The sequence below is a fragment of the Pieris brassicae genome, chromosome 12, assembly GCF_905147105.1.
Source record: "Pieris brassicae chromosome 12, ilPieBrab1.1, whole genome shotgun sequence".
Taxonomy (NCBI): Eukaryota; Metazoa; Arthropoda; class Insecta; order Lepidoptera; family Pieridae; genus Pieris; species Pieris brassicae.
Window position 1 is genome coordinate 6,337,751 of NC_059676.1, and position 20,724 is coordinate 6,358,474.

The following is a 20,724-nucleotide window of genomic DNA, read 5'->3' on the forward strand; positions in this document are numbered from 1 at the left end:
CGTGTCTTTGTTGCGTCTAATTTCGGTTACTGCTATAAATCTGCATTCGGGGTGAGGGGAGGCCAGGTGCGGGGGCGGCAGATGTCACGCGGCTGACCCACATCTCACCTATGTATTATCAACATATTGGCACGCTTCATTTTTTTGTAAGGCACACGATACTTTAAAGTTATCGTAAGCCTTTGCAGGTATTGTTACAATAATTAATTGTATTTCAATTTTAGTACCATTAATATGAATGTATGTCTTTTTTATCGTGTTTATTTTTATGACGTTTGGTCACAATACCATCAGTAGTGAAATGTGGCCTATTGGAGGGCACGACTGTCCAGGAGATGCATATTTAACCGCATATTTAATTTAATTGAACAGATAACACATAATCGTAACATATTTTAGTGGGTTAGGTAGGTAGTATATCACTGATATTTTTTTTTCATATTTCCAAATCCAAGTGAAAACATTAATGTATTTAACGATGATTTGGGGTAAATATATTTGTTTGTAAGAACAAACCTCTCCAAACTATATCAAGCAAATAAATTAAATAATAATTCAATAAATGAATTAAGTAGATAGAAGATAAGCTACATATACTTCTCGTTTGTCAGAGTATAAACTGGTGAAGATCATCCCTTCGCTCAGATATACCAAAATCGTTGGATAATAATATTATGCGGGATACAGGTTCATATACAATAAACTGTTAGTCTAAAGTTCGTTATTTAGAAACTATTTATAATTCTATAACGTACCAGAAGGTTTTGTAAAGAATTTCCTATATCTTTGGTTTCGTAATAGCTATACTGAAACCATAACCCAAAAAAATCTGGCTCATCTGATTTCAATTGATATGCACATGGACACTCACACTGCTAGGAGGCTCGCAAGTGCGTTGCCGGTCTTTTAGGAACTGGTACACTCTTATCTTGAAGGACCCTAAGTCAAGTTGGTAGCTTCATACCAAAGCGCTCACAAATGTATTTATATTGTGTCCCTTGATCCCGTTGGTAGCTTTATGTTCGAGAAATTAAATATTTATTTATTTAATCTGTCAATTTAAACGTATTTTGCACCATAAGGAATTGGTGCAGACTCAATTATAGACTGACAGCTTGCACTTCATAAGCCACATGAAATCTTTCGGCACCGACCGAATCTATGCAGCCGAACCTTTTAGTCCGAAACGTTCTTATCAAATAGATTTTTTTAAGCTTAAAGCATTCTTAAAAACATTACAATTCCACCAAACAAAACCAAGATATGATGATTTCCAGTAGTTAATAGGTGATGATAATAATTAAATTACTATGTCAGCCACGAGGATTGCTGAAAATAAATAAGTGGGAGTGTGTTGGTGTGTATTGGGTTCAAGTTCAGGCGAGGCCAACGACCCGCGTGACGTCACACGTCTTGTCTACCAGCCACAACCGCCTACACCACATTCAGCCTCTACTATATACTTTATATCTTGTATTTAATAATCTGTAATATCATTACGCAAATCTTCGTCGCTCTTAGAGTATTTTTATATTCTATTAATTTTTATTTTATTCATGTTAATTCGTGGTCTGGCCTTTATTAAATATTATAATTAGTAATAACGTATTGTTATATTGATCATTAACCTAATAATATGTCAAAAGCTTTAAAGTTTAAACGAAAATCTGAAAAGGAAAAATCTTTGTAGGTATTGGCAGCGACGTTTTGCATACAATTTAAGTAGGTAGAGCGATAAGGAGTGTAGAACGGCTGCGAGAGGGCGGCGGAGCGGGTCGTATGTAAAACGGCTCGGAAAATCCATAACGCGCCGCGGAAAACCCTTTTAATATACGGCACGTAAATAAGCGCGGGGGCGGCGCGGAGCGGGGCGGCGCACCACGCGCTGTGATTGGTCGGTCGGGCCCCGCCCCGCGCGCGCTGAAAAACTTGCGGAAAAACGGTGCGAGCGCGCGCCAGTGCCTCTCGGACTCGCTCGGTGGGCGGACGCCACTCGCGCTAGAGACGGCGCGACCACGGACCGGCGGCCGCGGCCGCGAAATGCCCGCGCTGGCCCTGCGCGACCAGCCGCTTGACTGCTCCCTGCGCCTGCGCGCCTCCACCACACCGACCTGGCGCGACCACCCCCACGGTCAGTCTCTGTTCTCTCCCCTACTGTTCGTTCGCGCTACTCACTTAACCGCCCGTGATAACTGATAGTGCTAGTGATCCGTTTCGATGCATCAATTTCTATTTGATTATCATTCGCTGCGCACAAGTAAGTAGAAGAATCATTCATTTTTATCGGCGCGGCTCATGGATGTGGAAAAATATGCGAGGTAGTTCCCGTGCGCGTTCAATGTTTCGAAGAATCGCTAAGTGATTTTTAATTGTCAACTTCACATAATGTGAGAAATCTTAAACTATTTCGAATAATTTGCATTCAATAATTTACTATATCGCATTGGCAACATATTTCCAATAAAAACTTTTAAAGAGACTTCAAGATTAACAAATGTTGACTTTACTAGTTGGCACATCACCATAAAAATAATTCCAATTTTAGTGTTCTTTGTTAACCCTGCTACAAGTACCAATATGTCAGGTGCGTAATTGATAGCACACGTGGTGTTCACATAAAGATGTGTCAACAAGCCGATAATCCCGGAAGGGTTGTCCCCTCGCGATATTAACTCGCAAGAATCCGAAACGTCTTTGACCTGTACCCCGTAGGATCATTCAATTTTTCGTAATACGAGTAATGGTACTGATGGACATTCGCCCCTCGCTATGTCTTTTGATAACAGTCCTTTGATAGTGCTGAATGCTCACCCCCGACAAACTTGCTAAATTATAATTGTCATTTACTGCTCATGTGAATTTAATATAATTTATGGATGGGATAATTGATATGAATATTAAAAATACGTTAAAATTTGAATATATATTATTTGTATTATTAATTATTGAATGGAACGGACTCAATGATAATGTCTTTGGACAAATTCACTGGCTAAGGCTAAATATAACAAAATTAATTAATTTGGACCGTGAAAAATACAATTAACGTAGTGCCTACTTAATATGATCTACTTTCATACAATTAATCAGTGGTAGCATAGAAAGTAGTGACGGCAACATTGTTAAATGTTTATAATTAAATTATTTCTTACAAAACAAATATAAAGTGACAACATTAAAACAAACAGATTTTTACAAAAGTTTTGGCTCTCAATAAAATAACACTGGTTTTAAAATCCAAATAAAAAAATAATTAAAGTATGTTCTAAATATGAAAGTCTAAATCTTCTAACTTAGAAAATCTTCTACGTCTATGTTTAATATTAAAACCTATTTTGTATTTTTCGTTGTGTTTGTTGTGTAAGAAACTTGAATCGAAACGTCAACAGTATGTAAAGGTCAAAAGCAACCCACGGGACGGGAACCCCGAATTTGTGTTATGATAGTTGATATCAATTACCGAATATAATGGCGACTTATGTCCGGTGTATGAGAGAGCGGTGAACTTTGCGGGATCACGCGAACTTAACTACGCACCTGTACACGCATTTCGATTTAATAACAGTTCTCTTATTACAATTATGCCATGTGTTCTGCCGCGACCACTATGAACAAATTTATTATGCTACTACTAAGAGTAAAGTCTAAGGATTTTACTGCATTAGTTAAAAACAAATGAACAATGTTAGAAGCTATATTCAAACGTCATAATTAACATATAAACAGCATTAAAATATAAACTAAGAATTGGTATAAGTAAAAAAGCGACGTGAATTGCTTCAGTCAAAAACAAATTATTAAATTATATTCTTTGACGTTTGGAACATTAACTTATTAAAATATATTGTAATATGTCTTAGTAAATACTTGTGTAAATCATATATCTCAGGGTACAAAAACATGTATTAGAAAAATCTATACATTTTTACGAGTTATTGATAGTCATCGCGCTTTTTTATAATAACCAAATACTTAGTCTTTAACTTTGTGTACTTTTAGACATTAACAAATAATTGAACACAACATCCTAACGAACCCAAGATCCAAATTAATAAAGAATTTTTTTAATTTTTTTAACTTTACTATATTTCAATTTAAACTAAACTAATATCAAAATGGAACCATAAGATGCTCATTAACAGTATTTTATATTGTTTAGTAACTTGATCATTAACATATTCAAATTGTTGTTATTTTTAAATAATTTAGTAATTACGCAGTAGCGCATATAATAATTTTTGAAGTCGCGACGGCCCGGCCGGCGCGTACGCAACGCGAGCATTTATAAAGTATTTTTGAATAATGAGAGCTGATTGCATTAGCATATTAATAAAGCCTCATTAAAATAGCTCAGCATAATGATATTCATAATGATTGTTCTGTTTCATTGTATAATGGGGTTTTTGTTCACGGTTCATGTTAAGCGATCATAAGACTGATCTACCTAAAGCAGTTAAAATTAAAAGTTCACTGCGATATTTCTCTAGTACTAGTACTAACTTACAGATTTATGTAGTCAGTGGTTATCCCGCAAATAACACTTTGCAAAGTACTTCGAATCTTAATGTGTAAAAAAGAAACTATAATTTACAATGTACAAGTATAATTATTAGGAGAGCGAATAAAAAAATAATTAGTGCACAACTAGCCAAAATTGTTTGTTAAAATGAAAGCTTGCTTTATTTAGTATTTGGATAATAATCTGTTTTCTTAAACAATTTAACTGCTTACATATTGTGTATTGTTAACACTGGGTTTGGTCGGAATTTAGTAAAAGTGAAGGAGCAGGGAAATGAGGAATATATTGTTAGGAACACCTATAGACATATACGTATATGTTATAATTACTAATGACAATATTAATAGTAACTTATAAGAACTTTTATTTACCGAAGAAATCTTACATCTATTCCTTACACGTTTTAGATGTATTATATTACGCCTTGTCCAAGATTTGTTTACAATCAAATTGTAATAGTTTTGTTTAAAAGCGGTTAATCATAGAAATGTAAAGTAAATGAAGAGAGTTCTAAGAATGAGTAAGTGGAGGAAAGGCAGGACAAGCCACTTGTTAACTCCCACGAAATTCCCCGCAATTATTCAGTTATTCCGACGGGGAACTTAGACACGCATACCAACTCATGTGGGCTTTAACCGACAACAATAATACGACCAATTATCAATAAATATTATTATAAACAAATAACCGTTAGCCTACGTCCCAGGTTTATTCTCTGACAGAATTAAAAGCGGCTAAAATGAACAAGTATCCGCCAACTACCTCATGGAAATCTTTACTCTATTTATAGTATAAAGCCATGAGAAATGTTTATTTGCTTCTAAATTGAGGCCTACAACACCACATCGATCCCAGATGCTCCGGTACTTTCGACTTTAGCATCCCGCAAAATGGCGCTTGTAATTAGTTCTCGAAAACATTCATTCTTCCTACGTATTTTCATTTAGGTCATTTGCAAAATTCTGTGGTTGCTCTCTTTAAAGTATACAAATTATAGGGACAGCTACTTTTTTTTATCAAATCGCGTTGATTTAAAAGTTATAGTTAAACAGTATCAGGATATAATATATTATGTAACTAATATTGTACAATTGTACATTTTTAATAAGTTTTTGTAATAGGTTTTTTAGATCCATGCTCTGTTTCAGTTAAATGATATCTTTTGTGACAAATTACATCAATTAATCAATTGAAATTTGATTTATCCTATAAAGGTATCGAAGAGATTAACTGTAATTTTAATTTACATTTAAGATTCTTAATTATCATTTAGTATCAATGAAACTATTCTAATTGCGGACTAAATTATTGGAATGATGTGAAATCTAATTATAAAGTCTTTAAGAACGTCATTTGTTTTTAAATATATAAATAACTAAATAGTATGACCTGGGGCTTCCCTATGCTAATGGATCACATGATCATTTAAAACCCACGACGAGTACAAGACCGGGAAGATAGTTTTAACATGTATAAATAGTGTGTTTAAGAGTAGCAGCGTTGGCCTAGTGGCTTTAGCGAGCGATTCATCCCTGAGGTAGGGTCGGTTCGGGATCGGATCTCTGTGCATCAATGAAATTTCTATGTGCGCATCTAATAATCGCTCGCTAAGTAAAACATCGTGACGAAACCAGCATCTCTAATCAAAAATTTATATTTGCAGACAGAATACAAATATGTATATTGTCTATGATAAGAGTGGTCAAAATGGTTTCAATCTGAGTCTAAGACTAATTTAGAATTGTAGCGCCATTGGATTATTACTATTAGTGTACGCTTAATATTATTAATAAAATCTATTAATATAGCTATCGTTCGTTCCGACGTCTACGTCTTCCGGATTTTCACTTAAATGTTATATAAGTGTTAAACCAAATAAGGTTTTAAAGTTAAAAAATAATTACACTAGTTTCTATTGTGTATTAAATGAAGCGGATACAATTGTTTATTTCGACATACTTTATTTAAATATTTTTTCTTTATATTCACTAAAAGCGGTGATAGTTTAAGGTAATATGCTCACTGTCTACAGTAAATATCTAACGCACACTATACACTGAGTAGAGAGAGAGAAAAGCGTCTGTCCGAAATGCGGCTAGTGCTGCTGGTTAGAGTGAGAGAGGAGCAGCCTGAGTACCGCTGCCGTATGCGTGAAAGATAGAGAAGCTAGACTAGCGCCGTAACGCGTTACGTAACGAAGCGGTCTACCCTCCCATAAGAAGTAATCACCTCAAAAAATATAACGAAAACAATGAAAGGTTATGTAAAGGACACTTTACAAACTGTGCTGGCTCTGCGACCCAAAGAGTGACTTGGCGACCGAAACGAGACTTCCATCCTTCATACTTTCTTAACTACCTACAATTTATGATTCATGCATCAATATTTGTTCAGTAGTTCGTGTGTATTTGAAAAACTAATAGTTTTCTTTTTAATTTCATTTTTCTTTAAAGTGAAAACATTACAATGTATAACGAACAGATATTAAGATTAAATAATTAATTGTCAAACGTTTAATCTTTTTTTCTATGCAAAACTTGAATATCCTATGTTCAATTGCCGGCGTAATCATTTTAAAACCAAATAATAAAATGTACTTAATTATTTTAGAAATACATAAGTAGATATCAAAACTTATTACCCGCAAAATAGGTATATCTTAAATATTAGGTTTCAGTTAGAATGAATAAGGAAATGAGACAATGTTTCATGTAGAATGCACGCTGCGGCGTACACTGTGTGAGATGCCAGCAAATTCCACTTTTTAGTCCTACTGGTTTGATGATGGGAACCCATCTGCATACCTACCCACAGTACATATAAATACCAGTGAGAATACACCCAATATACAAAAAGATTTAACTCGAATACTAGCTTTCTACAGCCATAAGAGATTGTTATTTACTTACTGTAGACTGTGACGTGACAAAGCCTATGCATGCAGATTCTTCGAAACAAAAACATCTCTAGTTTCTTTCATGTCGTCGCCTGGAGTCATCCTTCGAAGGTTACAACGGGTAACATAGGAAACCGCCATAGTTCGCCTATTTTATACCTAATTAGAGAGTTCGTGCTTTAGATTCTTTGAATATTTTCTATAAGTCAATAGTTTTTTCTAGGAAAACACTATGTTTACTCTTGACATTTGTTTCTTTATAAGATTCAGACGTAAGTAGATTATTGCCGAACCAATTCGACTTAGGATCCTTGAAGAAAAGAGCGTACCAGTCCAGATTTTTAACCACAAAATATTAACTGAAATCGCGTTTTCTATAATTAGACACAATTACTTTACTTCAGGTTATTTTTAAAACTTTAGTTAATATGATAATATTTTATAACGGTCTGTTTTTATATTTAGCCACATTATAATTTTTGTATTTTTGTTAGATTGACGCTATAATATCGTTGTTGCTCGTTGTGTGAACTTGTGCCCATTACTGTGTCATCGATTTTCGTATATAGGGCGAGTTACGTCCGCCGACGTCATGTGCGAAGGTCTGCGTGACCCCGCCACCCCCCGGGGAAGGGCATATTGAGGTAAATTAGGGGGGTAGTGGGCTGAGACGCAATTAACCAGAGGTCAATCACCCCACGTCTTTCTAGGTGTTTACTGTTTCCGACCGACACATCTGTAGACTTACTTCCGTTTAATAAATCGAGGATATATTAATTTAGTATTTTATAATTTGTTGGTTTATAAAGTTGGGATTCAACAAAAATGTTCGGGTCGGTTTAATTATGAGGTTTGCGTTCTATAAAAGTAAGTTTAAAATGATATCGCATTCTAAGCAAAGGAAAAATTTGAATTTGGAACCTAAATACCTCGTAACATAATCAATTTAAATAAAGAATGTCTTGCTACTTGTTATAAGTTGTCGATCAACCGATTTAGCACATCAGTGCATTTTTAGTTTTTACAGACTGGAAGAGGTTCTATAAATTCACTGAGAGTAAAAAGCTTTTCGCTCATTAACAAATTTTATGTAGATTACCCGGCAATTTTTTTTGTTACAAGATATAACAATGAACGTTATGTTTTGTTGAATATTCAGATTAACAGATATCGTTGTTTCAGAGAGTATATTCCCATTATTTATTCTTCAATAAGGAAATATGTCAGACACATCACATTTATAAGAAATGTAAAAAAATAGATGTAAAGTAATCCTACAGCTAACATATATTACTGTAACAAAAAACAATAACTAACCTTAAAATATAATAACTAAAATGTATTATTAAAAGGAGAAGGTTCTGAAGTTACTGGCAAAGTTCCCCTTTGAATAGCTAGACTAATTTTTTGCCCAATGTGGCTTCTAGCTTTTAGAGACTCTTCTGTGATGTCGACAAACATTTTTGCCATTTTATTAAAAAGCCTCATAGAGCTAGGACCCCACGGACCAAAGGTCTCGACACCGAATGGGACAAAATCAAATTCACAGCCTAGACCCCTGTATTTTCATGCTTTAGCTGTTTAGCCGCTTCACAAGCACCAGCTCTGTTGTTGAATACATGGAGTATTGATTCCAAGATTGTCATAAGTCAATTTGCAGTTTATGTCGTCCCAGTTCCTCTGTGAATTTAGAGAAAATTAAATTTTTTGACCTGGGCATGCAATTAAGAAAGCGTTTCTAGCTTCTTCTAAGCTAACAATCTAAAAGTTTGAAGGGGATACCTTTAAAATTTTACTTAAAAGATCTGCTTAATTATGGACCGAAGATAGGAAGTCTGGTAAAACGACACTGGTTATTTTGCCAAAAATGCAAAATGATGTGATTTTATGCCCTTGATATCGTTACAATTCAGACGTATTAAATTTTATTCAAGTTATTGTTTAAAGGCTTTTTATAAATTCTATATCATTTGTGCAAATGTTAAGTATAAAGTACTTTTACGTTTTCATTATCTTTAACTGTATATTATAGATGTCACAAACAAAGCTTTTCGATTTGAAGAAAATAGTCTATAAATATATAGTACGAAGTTAGGTGAATGAGAATAAAGCGTATTAAAGTGAAGTTTGGAACAATACGGGGGCAATCGCGGGGTCTGGCACATTTCGTTTAAAGTAAACGAGACTGAGCGCGAGGGTCGCTAATAGAATTGTTGCCTCACTTCAAACGAATAAGTAATCGTCCCAAAGAATTCTCGTTCGCCCGTAATCGCACCCGAAAGATAGCATCGTATTAAAGGATAGGGAAATAAACGAGAAAGGGTGGCGTTTAGTGCGCGGCCATCATTCACTGGGGCCGCAGTAAATCGCGTCGCGTGAAATAGTGCGGCGCTGGACCGGCCGGCCTTAGGGACCGGACGTAAATCCAAACAACGCGAATTTAAATCCCATTAAGCCGTTTATGATTCTTGTGGTGGCTGGTTGGGCACGCACGGGTGCGCTGTGCTTGCGGAAATTGGCGACTGTCAACGCTGTCCCACTGGCTCACGTCCCACGTGCACGGCTAATGAACCGTGAACTATACAAAGTCTGGCAAACTGCTTAAACATTTGAACGTTATATAGATGTTGTTTGAAGTTTCGATATACCCCGATAAGATAGACGTTTTTGTTTGAATTGTAAAACAAAAGACAACTCGTTGCGCTTGATTGTGATTGGCCAATACCTCCTTTTCTACAATCACACATGCCCTGTTTCACTAATTTTTTAAGAAGAATCTTGCCAGACGATGATATCGATTTTCATTGAATTGTATGTTTGGACATACAACTATAGGTACTACAGACAGAGCATAACACACGCAAGGAAAACACTATTGCATTTTATGCATTATAACCTAATCTATTTAAGAAATTTATTGACTTACTACAATTTTTTTACCATTAACTATAAGTGAAAATTATATGGCGCCATATGGTATGGGCCTTTCATTTGGTATGGAGTACATATGCTTTTATTGAAATCGTGTTTAAAAACATCTTTAACGTTTTAAATGAAATACGCATTTGTAAATAAACCTGGTTAACCCACTGAGCCGAACATGAAGAATCGTTTGTTCGATATTTCTGTCTGACGTTATTATTACAAGTGTTATATGCAAGCTCAGGGCACACGACCGCACAGGTGCGACAACTTCAGTGCGAAGATAGCATCTCCCCTGGTTTCGTTTGGGGTGCTTCTGTTATAACGGGACCTTAATAAATAGGTTGACCTTTGAATTGTGCGGTCAATGATCCCAAAGTCACTTTGTAATTGATTTGTTTCAGTTAAGCACGATAAAGCTAAGTAAGACACGATCCGTCACTTTTACAGTTTTTAACGCGCGTGGCGTAAAACCCAGAGGTCCCGGCTTCAAATGGGTGTTTTGTTGGTAGATAATGTGGTGGTGTGTGGTGTTTTGGTCTAGTGGCTTTAGCGTGTCACTGTTATCCCTTATGTCATAGGTTCAATCCCAAATAGACTTTCTGTCTATGTGTATTTTATACTCCCCCGTAACTTTTGGGTTTAAGACATGCCTTAAACCCAAAAAGTCGACGGCGTGTGTCAGGCACAGAAGCGTATATTAGAAAAAAACATTTGATCACGAAACAGATATTACTTGGAGGCGCTTTACAGGTCTTGAAACTCCTATACATCCAAATATACTATTTTGAATCTCATTGAGTAATTTGTGTCTGTGAGACACATTTCTTTTCGTAATTATAAATAACATTTCAATTTTTAAATATTAATTATTTAAAGCATTAAAAACGTGATGCATTTGTTACATTGTATTATTCCATAGTTTTGATGACCGAGTTGCGTCAGAGATAGTGTGAATGAAGAGGCAAGAGTGTTGGTAACAGTTATCGTTAAATCTAGATGGTATCACAGGTATCGGTGGCCGGACAAACTCGCGCACGCACCGAGTACTGTGCGCTCGACCGAAACTATGCGTTCGCGCAGTCTCGCCAAACGAATAATCTACACCTCTTCAACAATACGTATGATCTCTTTGCAAACTATGATATTATAAGCAATTGAGGTATAACTAACGTCTGTCTAAAAAAAGCCACCTACGACGACGACGTTAACTTCGTCGGAGGCTTCTAAGGTTCAAATTCATCAGCTTTGAAAGAAGAACCAATAACAGTTCAAGTTTTAACTCAACCTGTAAATATGACAGCATTAAATGTCGATATTATATATTAGGCAGTAAATGCTTTATAGGTAGACTTTCCGTTTTTCACTGGTGACTTTTTTATATCTCGAAAAAAATTTGTCTTTGTTCATGTATATAACCCAACCAAGATAATGGCGAAAGAGTTTTGAGATTGGCTCTACCAGTTTTGGAGTTAATTTGCTTAACTTAACATTTAGATACTTTTGCAAAAAAAATAATTAAATCTGATTTAATTGAACAAAAAAGTCTTAATTTACAAGATAGGACCATTCCAAACAATTTCACATTTATTTAAATGTGGAATGAATGTTCTTGTCAGAGACTAGACAGAATAATGTTGTCTATGAACACGTATTTACATATTTATCTCCTACATAATATAACTGGATAATTTTCTTAAAATTGTATTAAAATGCTTACCACCATCAAAATATGAAAGGCTTAGTATCACATACCTCCTTACATAAAGAGCCTACTGTTTACATTATATGTATAATTTTATCTCAAATGGAATATTTTGTCCTAATCGTTCTGAACAGTACCACCACACTTTGGGTCAGCAAAAACAAATGATGAATGATGTCACTATAGATTTAGGTAATAAGTTACATATCTGACATTTTAATATAATGGAAGCAAAGGAAAAAACCAGTGACGCTACAACCTTAAAGGGTTGGGTTTCAAACTTCAGTATCTTATTCGTGAGCATATCTTTCTTTTATAGGCAAGTAGCCTTCTGAGTCAGACCGCGCCGTCGACTTTTCGGGTATAAGTATCGATAATTTCTTAATAATGTTTTCTTAAACCGTACGGGGGAGTCTTAAATATGTACTTAGAAAGGCCATTGATGCACACGCGGTAGGAAACTTACGAACTCTGGAATGAGAGTCTCACGGTGGAGAATTTAGGAAAAGTCATATGTTATATGGCATATAATATAGCTAGATTCCACGAGATTCAAGTTTTATAAATAATAATACTTTTATTTTCGACACTTTAAATATTATAAATAATTAATATGTAACAGTTTTTAATTATAAATCGTTATTACAGTGTCGGGGCGTGGCGACGTGAGCGGCTACTTCAACACGCAGATGGTGCTGGATCTCAATGGTGACGGTAAGCTTCCTTAAGTATTATTTTAATTGAGAATTATGATTAAGAATGGTTCAATTATTAATTCTGTAATTTTTACTATTTAATTTGAATAGGGGTTAGAATATAAGCGACAAAACGATAGTGATGATGTGATAAGTTTGATTGAATTTGGTCAATCTCTCTCTAGACCAAACGCAGACATGTCACTGGATCCATTCTTCCGTTTGACCAATGACAATCAAGCGAAACGCAATCTCGTCTTCTACTTTACATTCTAAACCTCCTAGATATCATTTTCAGCCATAACATCTAAAATAACAATTAAAGATTAAATCAGCTATAAAAAAACTTATAGAAATGTATTGTTATTTTGGTAAACACTGGTTATTTTACTGAACAAACAAACAAAAAATAATTTATAAAGTCATAAAATGACAGTTAAATTCTTATCAAAACTTTTGAGCTACTTTTAAAATAAAAGAAATTCTTCACTCAAAATTATTTATCTATTAAGGATTTTGTGAAAGTTACAAACATATTACAATAGAAAAAGTTATCAGATATAATACAAGCCTATCAAAATAATAACTGTCATGTTGTTATCCACGTAATTTGAATAATAAGTACGTGACCCGACCTTCCTGGGCGCGCAGGTGTTTTGTGGTCGCTACTTGCCGCCTTGCCGCTCAGCGCGCGTAAAAAAGCAGGCGTAAAAATTTGTCAGTTTCATGCCTCTTTAAATAGTTGAAGCTCCTAGAAAGCACCTAAATAAATCTCAGTGCCAAACACCTTTCTGTCTTTCACTGTTGTTTGTTAGGAGCCAGCTTTTGTGAATATAACATTATTGTAACTCAAAGAAGATCTAGTCAAATATTTAGAATATTGTGTTGATATAGATTTTTGTGCGTAGTATAAGGTATATTTAAATAAAGTAATAAATAAATAATAAATAGTAACATAGCCTCAGCACGTAACCAAATAAACTGAGGCGAGACCCAGAAACTTAGCCCTAATTACCAGCTTGTCCAACGCAAGAAACGTTTTCGAAGATCCAGTTCAATGAATCGATGCGATCGCCGAAGCACAACTCCGCTCTGAGAGACTAACGATTTAATTGAATTAATAAACTTCCTTTTTGCCCGAACCCTGTGCACCGAAACATTTCTAATTTTCATCTAGGCTGGTTTTTTGTATGCGTTAATTACGAGATGAATGGAGTCCGCTCGCGGAAACGTTCCGCGGGGCGGACCACCGCCTCTGGGGAAAAGGGGGGCAGGGGGCTCACAGTTTTTGTGACGCGCGTTTCGTGGAACTGCCCACTGTCCACTGTCGGTTCGAATCGAACACCATTCGATTGCTTTTGAACAGTTTGATTTAAACTTTTGTCAAGGGGAATGCGAATCCGATTCGATTCTTATACATTTTGAAATGACACTTTTTATTAGTCTCCAGTCCCTATTTCCTGTAAACTAACGGTTTCGGCGTCGAAAAAGCTTCCTCGCTTGTCTATTATTATGGGTCAAATCATGAATAAACAAAATTCCTTTTAACGAGCAAGGACAGCAAAATGTTAACTATACAATTATTTTAATGCAACATCGTTTATTAAACTGTAGAAATAGCTTCTCAGTCAGAAGTAATCATACTAAAACCACGTCAATTGTTTTAAAGTAATTCACGTGTGTACTCATATTTGGAGTTATTCAACCCTCAAGGTCATGGACTCTTAACTGGACCTATCAGCTGTTTTATTATATAATACTAAGATCTAAGATCAGGACTTTTAATAATAATGTTTCTGTTATTATTATTTCATTTTTTTTACACGATAATAATATACAGTATGATGTGTATTTTATAACATACTTGTACCTACATGGATGCGATGACAAGCATTGAGACTTCCATCCATATTACCATTGAAAGGTTTCCTAAAATGTATATTTCTATTTCAATTTAAATACAGTTATACTGTGTCCATTTATGATAACGAACAAATTCTAAAACCGTTTGAATCACACAATTCAGTATGGACACAAACTTATAGAATGTATGCTAAACTTATAACATAGGCTTCTAATAAAGCTCTTGAATACTTACGAGCAATAATTTAACATATTTGTATCGTTAAATAAAAGAAGAGTCAACCAAGAATCGATCATAATTCCATCGGGGATACAAAACGTTTTATGATTTTATAAAACACTCTTAAATATGCTTGCATATTTCAATCAGTACAATCAGAACCAGTTTATGAAAATTAAAGTAATGATTTATTACATTCTTCATTATAATGAATGTTATCGTGCTGTCCGCAGTACGGATCGTCAGCGTCGTGTCACGTCCGCGCCGGCCGTGGGAGCCCTTTTTGTGTCCGGCAGTTGGACAGACATACATTCCAATATTTGTCGCCAGTCCTCCTGGTTAAAATTTGGGACTGTTTAACATTTATAGCGCTTAAACAGCGTTCCCATACATCTTTGTAAACATTCAAAACTTTATAAGTTTCTTTAAAAAAATTACTTCAGTCGTGTTGTCTGAAAAAAGGTTACGTAACTTTTTTATAATTTTACAAAATCAGTACACAAAAATAATTATTAAAAAAATATTATTATTATATTTACCACTACAAAAATCTCTTGAGGAGTTTAATATCATAAGATAAACCTATCCAAATTCTATGTTTGTATCTAACTTTCATAAATTGTTTAGGACATTTGTTTTCTATATAATATATATATATATATATATATATGTATTAAAAACTTCCTCTAAATAAATAAATAATAAATCGATTACATGGTTTTTTCTTTACAAAAAAGAGTTACATAAAACTAGTGACTACCTAAACGTTAATTTGATAGTTATATGTACGATGTGCACGAGCGAGCAATGTGACGTTGCATTTTATCTACAATATAGCCTTCTTGCCCATAGATAAGTATAAATTTGAATAATAATAGGCATCCATGGAATATGCCAGAAATTATTCAGTGTTTTCAAATCACCTTTGGTTTCTTTAACGAAAGTGTGTTAAAAACTTCAACGTTCAGCTAAATTACTTTTTATCTTTATGGTCCGTTATTTTGTTATTTATCACAACTTAATCTGCTCTAGAGTATGCGAACCTAGTTTTGTGATTTAAAATTAAAAGTAACTAAATATGATTTTCATATAGTTTATATTATTCTTGCAAAACGGATTTTACTACGTATTTTACACTTAAAACTTTAAAAGATATTGCGTGATATTGATAGAGCATAGTAATTATTGGCCAGTATAAAAAATTGCATACCTTTACCATAAGGGACAGGATATAACATCCAGGTAGAAAGTTCGACTCTGCCTTGAAATGCATTGCAAATATAATTTAAATTAACGTATAGTAATTTGTATTATACGTAATAAATTAATAAAATGATTTAGTTAATTCTATTTTTTTGTAGAATTTGCAGAAGTATATCTACTACCTATATATAAGTCAGTAAGTTCGCAAGTAACTTTTTAGGCTTGTTTTAACTAATAGTACGTACGCGAGCTTTACCTCACCGTGGAAGATCTAAATATGCATCTATTCATATATCTATATCATATATCATATATCTATCTCTCTAGATATCTAATATCATATATCTACTATTAAAATATTGAAAATCGTTTATCTTGATGCAGGTGAATAAGCACAGAAAAAACTATTTATAATTTATAGATATAATGAATATTAATTATTTTGGTAACGGTTGCGTTGGACACACATTTGCATGCGTCGGCGCAGCTACCTGCGAAATGCGCGTGGGACGTACGCATCTGCACGTTTTTTCACTTCGCCACACGAGAACAATCAGAATATTTCTTTCAATTTCTATGAGTTTTTGTCGCGTTTTCGAATTTTTTGTATGGCTATGTGTCGATAATGCGCTTCAATATTCAGCCGTTAGAGATCTTTGTCCGGCCTTTACAAACTTTTTCTTTCGCATTTATTAAAATTACCTATAAATCACGATCGATACAATTAACGTTCAACGGACAAGTAGATGTTAGCTGTATATCTAGACCCATCAAACGAAGCACTAGAAAAAGAAGCCCGCCACAGGGTGTCCTTGATACTGTTGTAGCTTTCGAGCGGAATTCAATATAAAACTTGGGAGTGAGTACGTAAAACAAAAGAAGTGCGTTTGTGACACGTGTTTGGACCAATCACTATCAAGCGAAACAGCGATTTCATATAAATCTTATTCTTCAGTAACGTTTTTTACATGTAACAGCCTTATAACGTGATTTACGTATGGAGCTCTAAAACTAATTCCTTGTTAACAACATTGTGAATTTATTTTAAAACCTATATTTTCGTAATCTTATGCTTACGAATGCAATTACCTTAAATAATTTTATTTAGTTTCTACCGACAAATGTTAAGACATGAACGGATTTAAATAATAAAAGAAGAAATGACTAAGTTCGTTGAACGGCCCACAAATTATTGTTGTTCCGGTCTAATAGTTCACTCGCTAGTAGTTCACGCGACACGCGCCAATCTCTACTATTATAACTACTGTACCATGCTAAATATATAGAGTTTGTATAGGGTTTATTTGTTATAATTACCGAGCTGTGGAACTTCGATTCAGAGATTTATATATATGAAAACATCCAATTAAAAATTCCTACGGCCTTTAGAATGAGAAACAGTTGAAAATTAATTTAATTAATAAAATTTTAGTCTTCTAAATCTGTATGGCTATAAAAAGTCTCTAATATACAAGAGTTATTGGAGCTTCTACGAAATTTATAAAAGCGTAATTAGACAATCTAAATTAATTAATGTTCGCATCAATCACTAGTTTAATAGTGCAATTTACCTGATGTTTGCACAGATCTTAATTTTTTAAATTTTAAATAAACTCATAAACAATTCTATATCTAGAAGATGGTCTGTATTCTGGTACAGATAAATAAATTACTGAAAGATATATGTGGTGAAGATTAAAAATAAAAAACTTAGTGTGTGTTAAATTAGTGTTTATTTTAGGTAAGTATGGAAACTTATATTTATTGTTAAGATTTTCTATTTAAATTAAATTTTAAACAATATAACAGACTGAAGCTAGAAATTAAATTATCATTTCAATATTTGTGCTACAGCCGTTGAGTACAAAATTTCATTTTGATGATTTGTCTCTCCACAAAGTGACAATTAAACGTTACGATCTAGCCTAACTTCAGACTAATAACTAATTTTCAATCTTTCTAAAAAATAATAATTCTATTAATGAATTTGAATGTATTGTAATGTAGGTAATTTACTAAAAACGATATTGAATATGATAAAGTGTCAATAATACACGTTCTAGAAAATACTTGGACACTCTGTTTTTGTGTACTAGTTTTTCCACTTACCACTGTTTAGCGTTAAGTCTGACGTGCTCTCACACTAATTCAATATATAAAAGTATTATTAACAGATGTGATTTTAATAAACAAACCTACTTAAAAAAACTTAAAAATTGCTTCTAAAATCATTTGCAATTTGTTTAATAAAGAAAGAGCTGTATATCTTGTCTCTATATATCTTAACCAACTACTAATTTTTTTCAACATAGTTATAAATTATTCTTTTTTTATTTAATTTGAAATCCGTAAAATGAGAACGCTTGGTAATTTTCTGAGATATTGCAAGGAAATGCGGGCGCGGTCATGAATAGTCATAAAGATCAGAGATAATTTTCTGCGTCTGTTATGATATATGATATGATATACCACCTGTGATATATATAAAGTGTAATTAAAGAGTATTTTAAAAATCGAACGCGATTAGAATATAATTTTTTGTTGATGTCATATTTTAAACTATATATGATGCTTGACTTTGATAAAGCAATATTAGTGTTGCTTCGGTTGATTGCTGATCAAAATACCCAGTACCGTGCTTGTTACCATGGTTACCATACTTTTCATCTGCAAAATTATTAACATCCTTTTTACTAACATATTTTTTTCTATAAATAGACAAAGATAAAGAAAGCTTTTGATGATGGTTGATTTTGTGAAATACTGATTTTTCTGTAGTGATTTCACTCTTTACAACTTCCTAAGCTTTGTCTTGAATTATTTTTTAGTTGAAGCGATTTGAAATTCAATCTCCACCTTTTTTATGTGTAGGTAAAAGGTGCGAAACAAAATTTGTATAAAAAGAACTAAAATCGTTGATATACGGGTGAAAATGGCATGTATGAACTAACAAAAGATTTGCATACGCTTAATGGTTGCTTTTTGTTATCTATTGTCAGGAATCCGAAAATCAATCATGGTTTAGAGTGCCCGTTGCTTCTTTTGCTCACAATTTATTACATTTTTTGCGCGCAGTTAGAAATACTTTACTATACTTATCATTTACCGAGACTTTTAATCATTATTTATGGCTTTTGTGTGACATTTAGATATTCTGTCGAAACGGTAGAAAAATGTATTTATTTTAATTGTGTATCCACTTTTCTCCCGAACGTCTGAGAACACAAATCCCCACTTGTTACGGTCCTAACATATCTCTCTAGCTATATTCACTTTCATGACGATCATCATACATGCTCGTCGGTTAAGAATGTTTGACTTGTCCCTTCCAAAACCTCCTTGGTTTATGTGTCCAGCAAGGCCTATCCAAAATGTGTTTACACGTGGTTTAGTATTTTTGTAAAATTAGTAAGACATGATTTGTACAATAAGTAAATAGTCATATGAACAATGGACCTGAGCATACAACTCACTTATTTTATGTTAACGTGTGTCGGGTATATATGGGAGTATGCGTTTATGCATGTGTGCGGGTGCAGTCAACCCTCAAGCAGGTATTAGTGAGTGAGAGGAAGCCGGAGAAAGGGTCTTTCGTGGAGTAAAAAACACCAAGTGCACTTAGTAGAGCGAGCGCGGATGCAAAGTAGTTTTTTCTAGTCGCATCGCAGGTCACTCGACTTTCTACCTCAGCCATTTCTTTTTATTACGTAGTCCACACGCAAACAAGTCGAGAATGACGCGTTGATTATTACTATCTAAAAGATATTAGTTATATATACATTTTGTCAAATCTAATTATTGCTCCCAGCGTCAATTGCAGCTTATAAATATTACTTTCGAAGCAAATAAAATTATACAAGCAATTAAAAAAAAACTAGTGTACACACGTAAGAAGCGAAACTTCCTTAACTTTAACTTTACAGAAATTGGTTAAATAAAGTTAAATTAGATAAAGTTTAACAACAGACTTTTATTATGATAGACATGAATACAAATAATACAATTATATCATTTTACCTTATAACTACTAAGATTATTACAGAATTTCATGAATTGTATAATACAAATATTGCTATCATTGCTATCGTTATTATATATTTTTGTTATTAATGGCTTCGAATCTCTTCGAATCAACCGTGGTTTCGGTTACGCACCTTTTTCGTGTCCCTAACACGAAAAAGGTGCGTAACCGAAAAATGTGACGGTAATTTTTTTCTAACGCCGATAAAGAAGTTTCACTTCAATTATATATTGAATTGTAGTATATTAATAATGCGTGAATACTTGTTTATCAGAAATTACTAACACAAAGCGATCAGAACGACCACAGGATTGAGACTCTAGTCCCTACACCAATGCTGCCTACTCAGCGCTAAATCCACTATACTAATGAACAAAAAGAAAAATTTGCTACTCCCGTATCATCGGTCATTAGGATTTGCATAAATTATTACCACAGCTTATTGCGTGTGAACAAGAACAAACAATAGAATAGCCATGTTTGAAACTTAAATTGTTTTTATAGTCTGTAATACGCGCTGTTTGTGTCAACCTTTACATACAACTTGGCTAAGCTTTTAATGCAAGATTAAGCGTGATATTCGTTGAGATTCGGCTAAGTATAACTCCCATACGACAAAAATGTATTGAATTTAATAGACGTCGTCTCGTTTCTGAATCTTTATAAACAAATATAGTTCC

General features: G+C 33.9%; 1 protein-coding gene across 3 annotated transcripts in view; it reads left to right on the forward strand.

Annotated features, from left to right (window-relative positions):
• The first annotated feature begins 1,978 nt into the window (after positions 1-1,978).
• LOC123717550 (POU domain protein 2-like) overlaps positions 1,979-20,724 on the forward strand; it is a 54,887-nt gene continuing 36,141 nt past the window's right edge. For 2 of the 3 annotated variants that reach the window (XM_045673600.1, XM_045673602.1), the window contains exons 1-2: positions 1,979-2,131; positions 12,691-12,756. In XM_045673600.1, coding sequence (XP_045529556.1) covers positions 2,041-2,131; positions 12,691-12,756 — 157 coding nt within the window. In that variant the 5' untranslated portion in view covers positions 1,979-2,040. Of the gene's footprint in view, positions 2,258-12,690; positions 12,757-20,724 lie in introns of all 3 variants that reach the window. The other variant, XM_045673601.1, reaches the window with a different exon arrangement.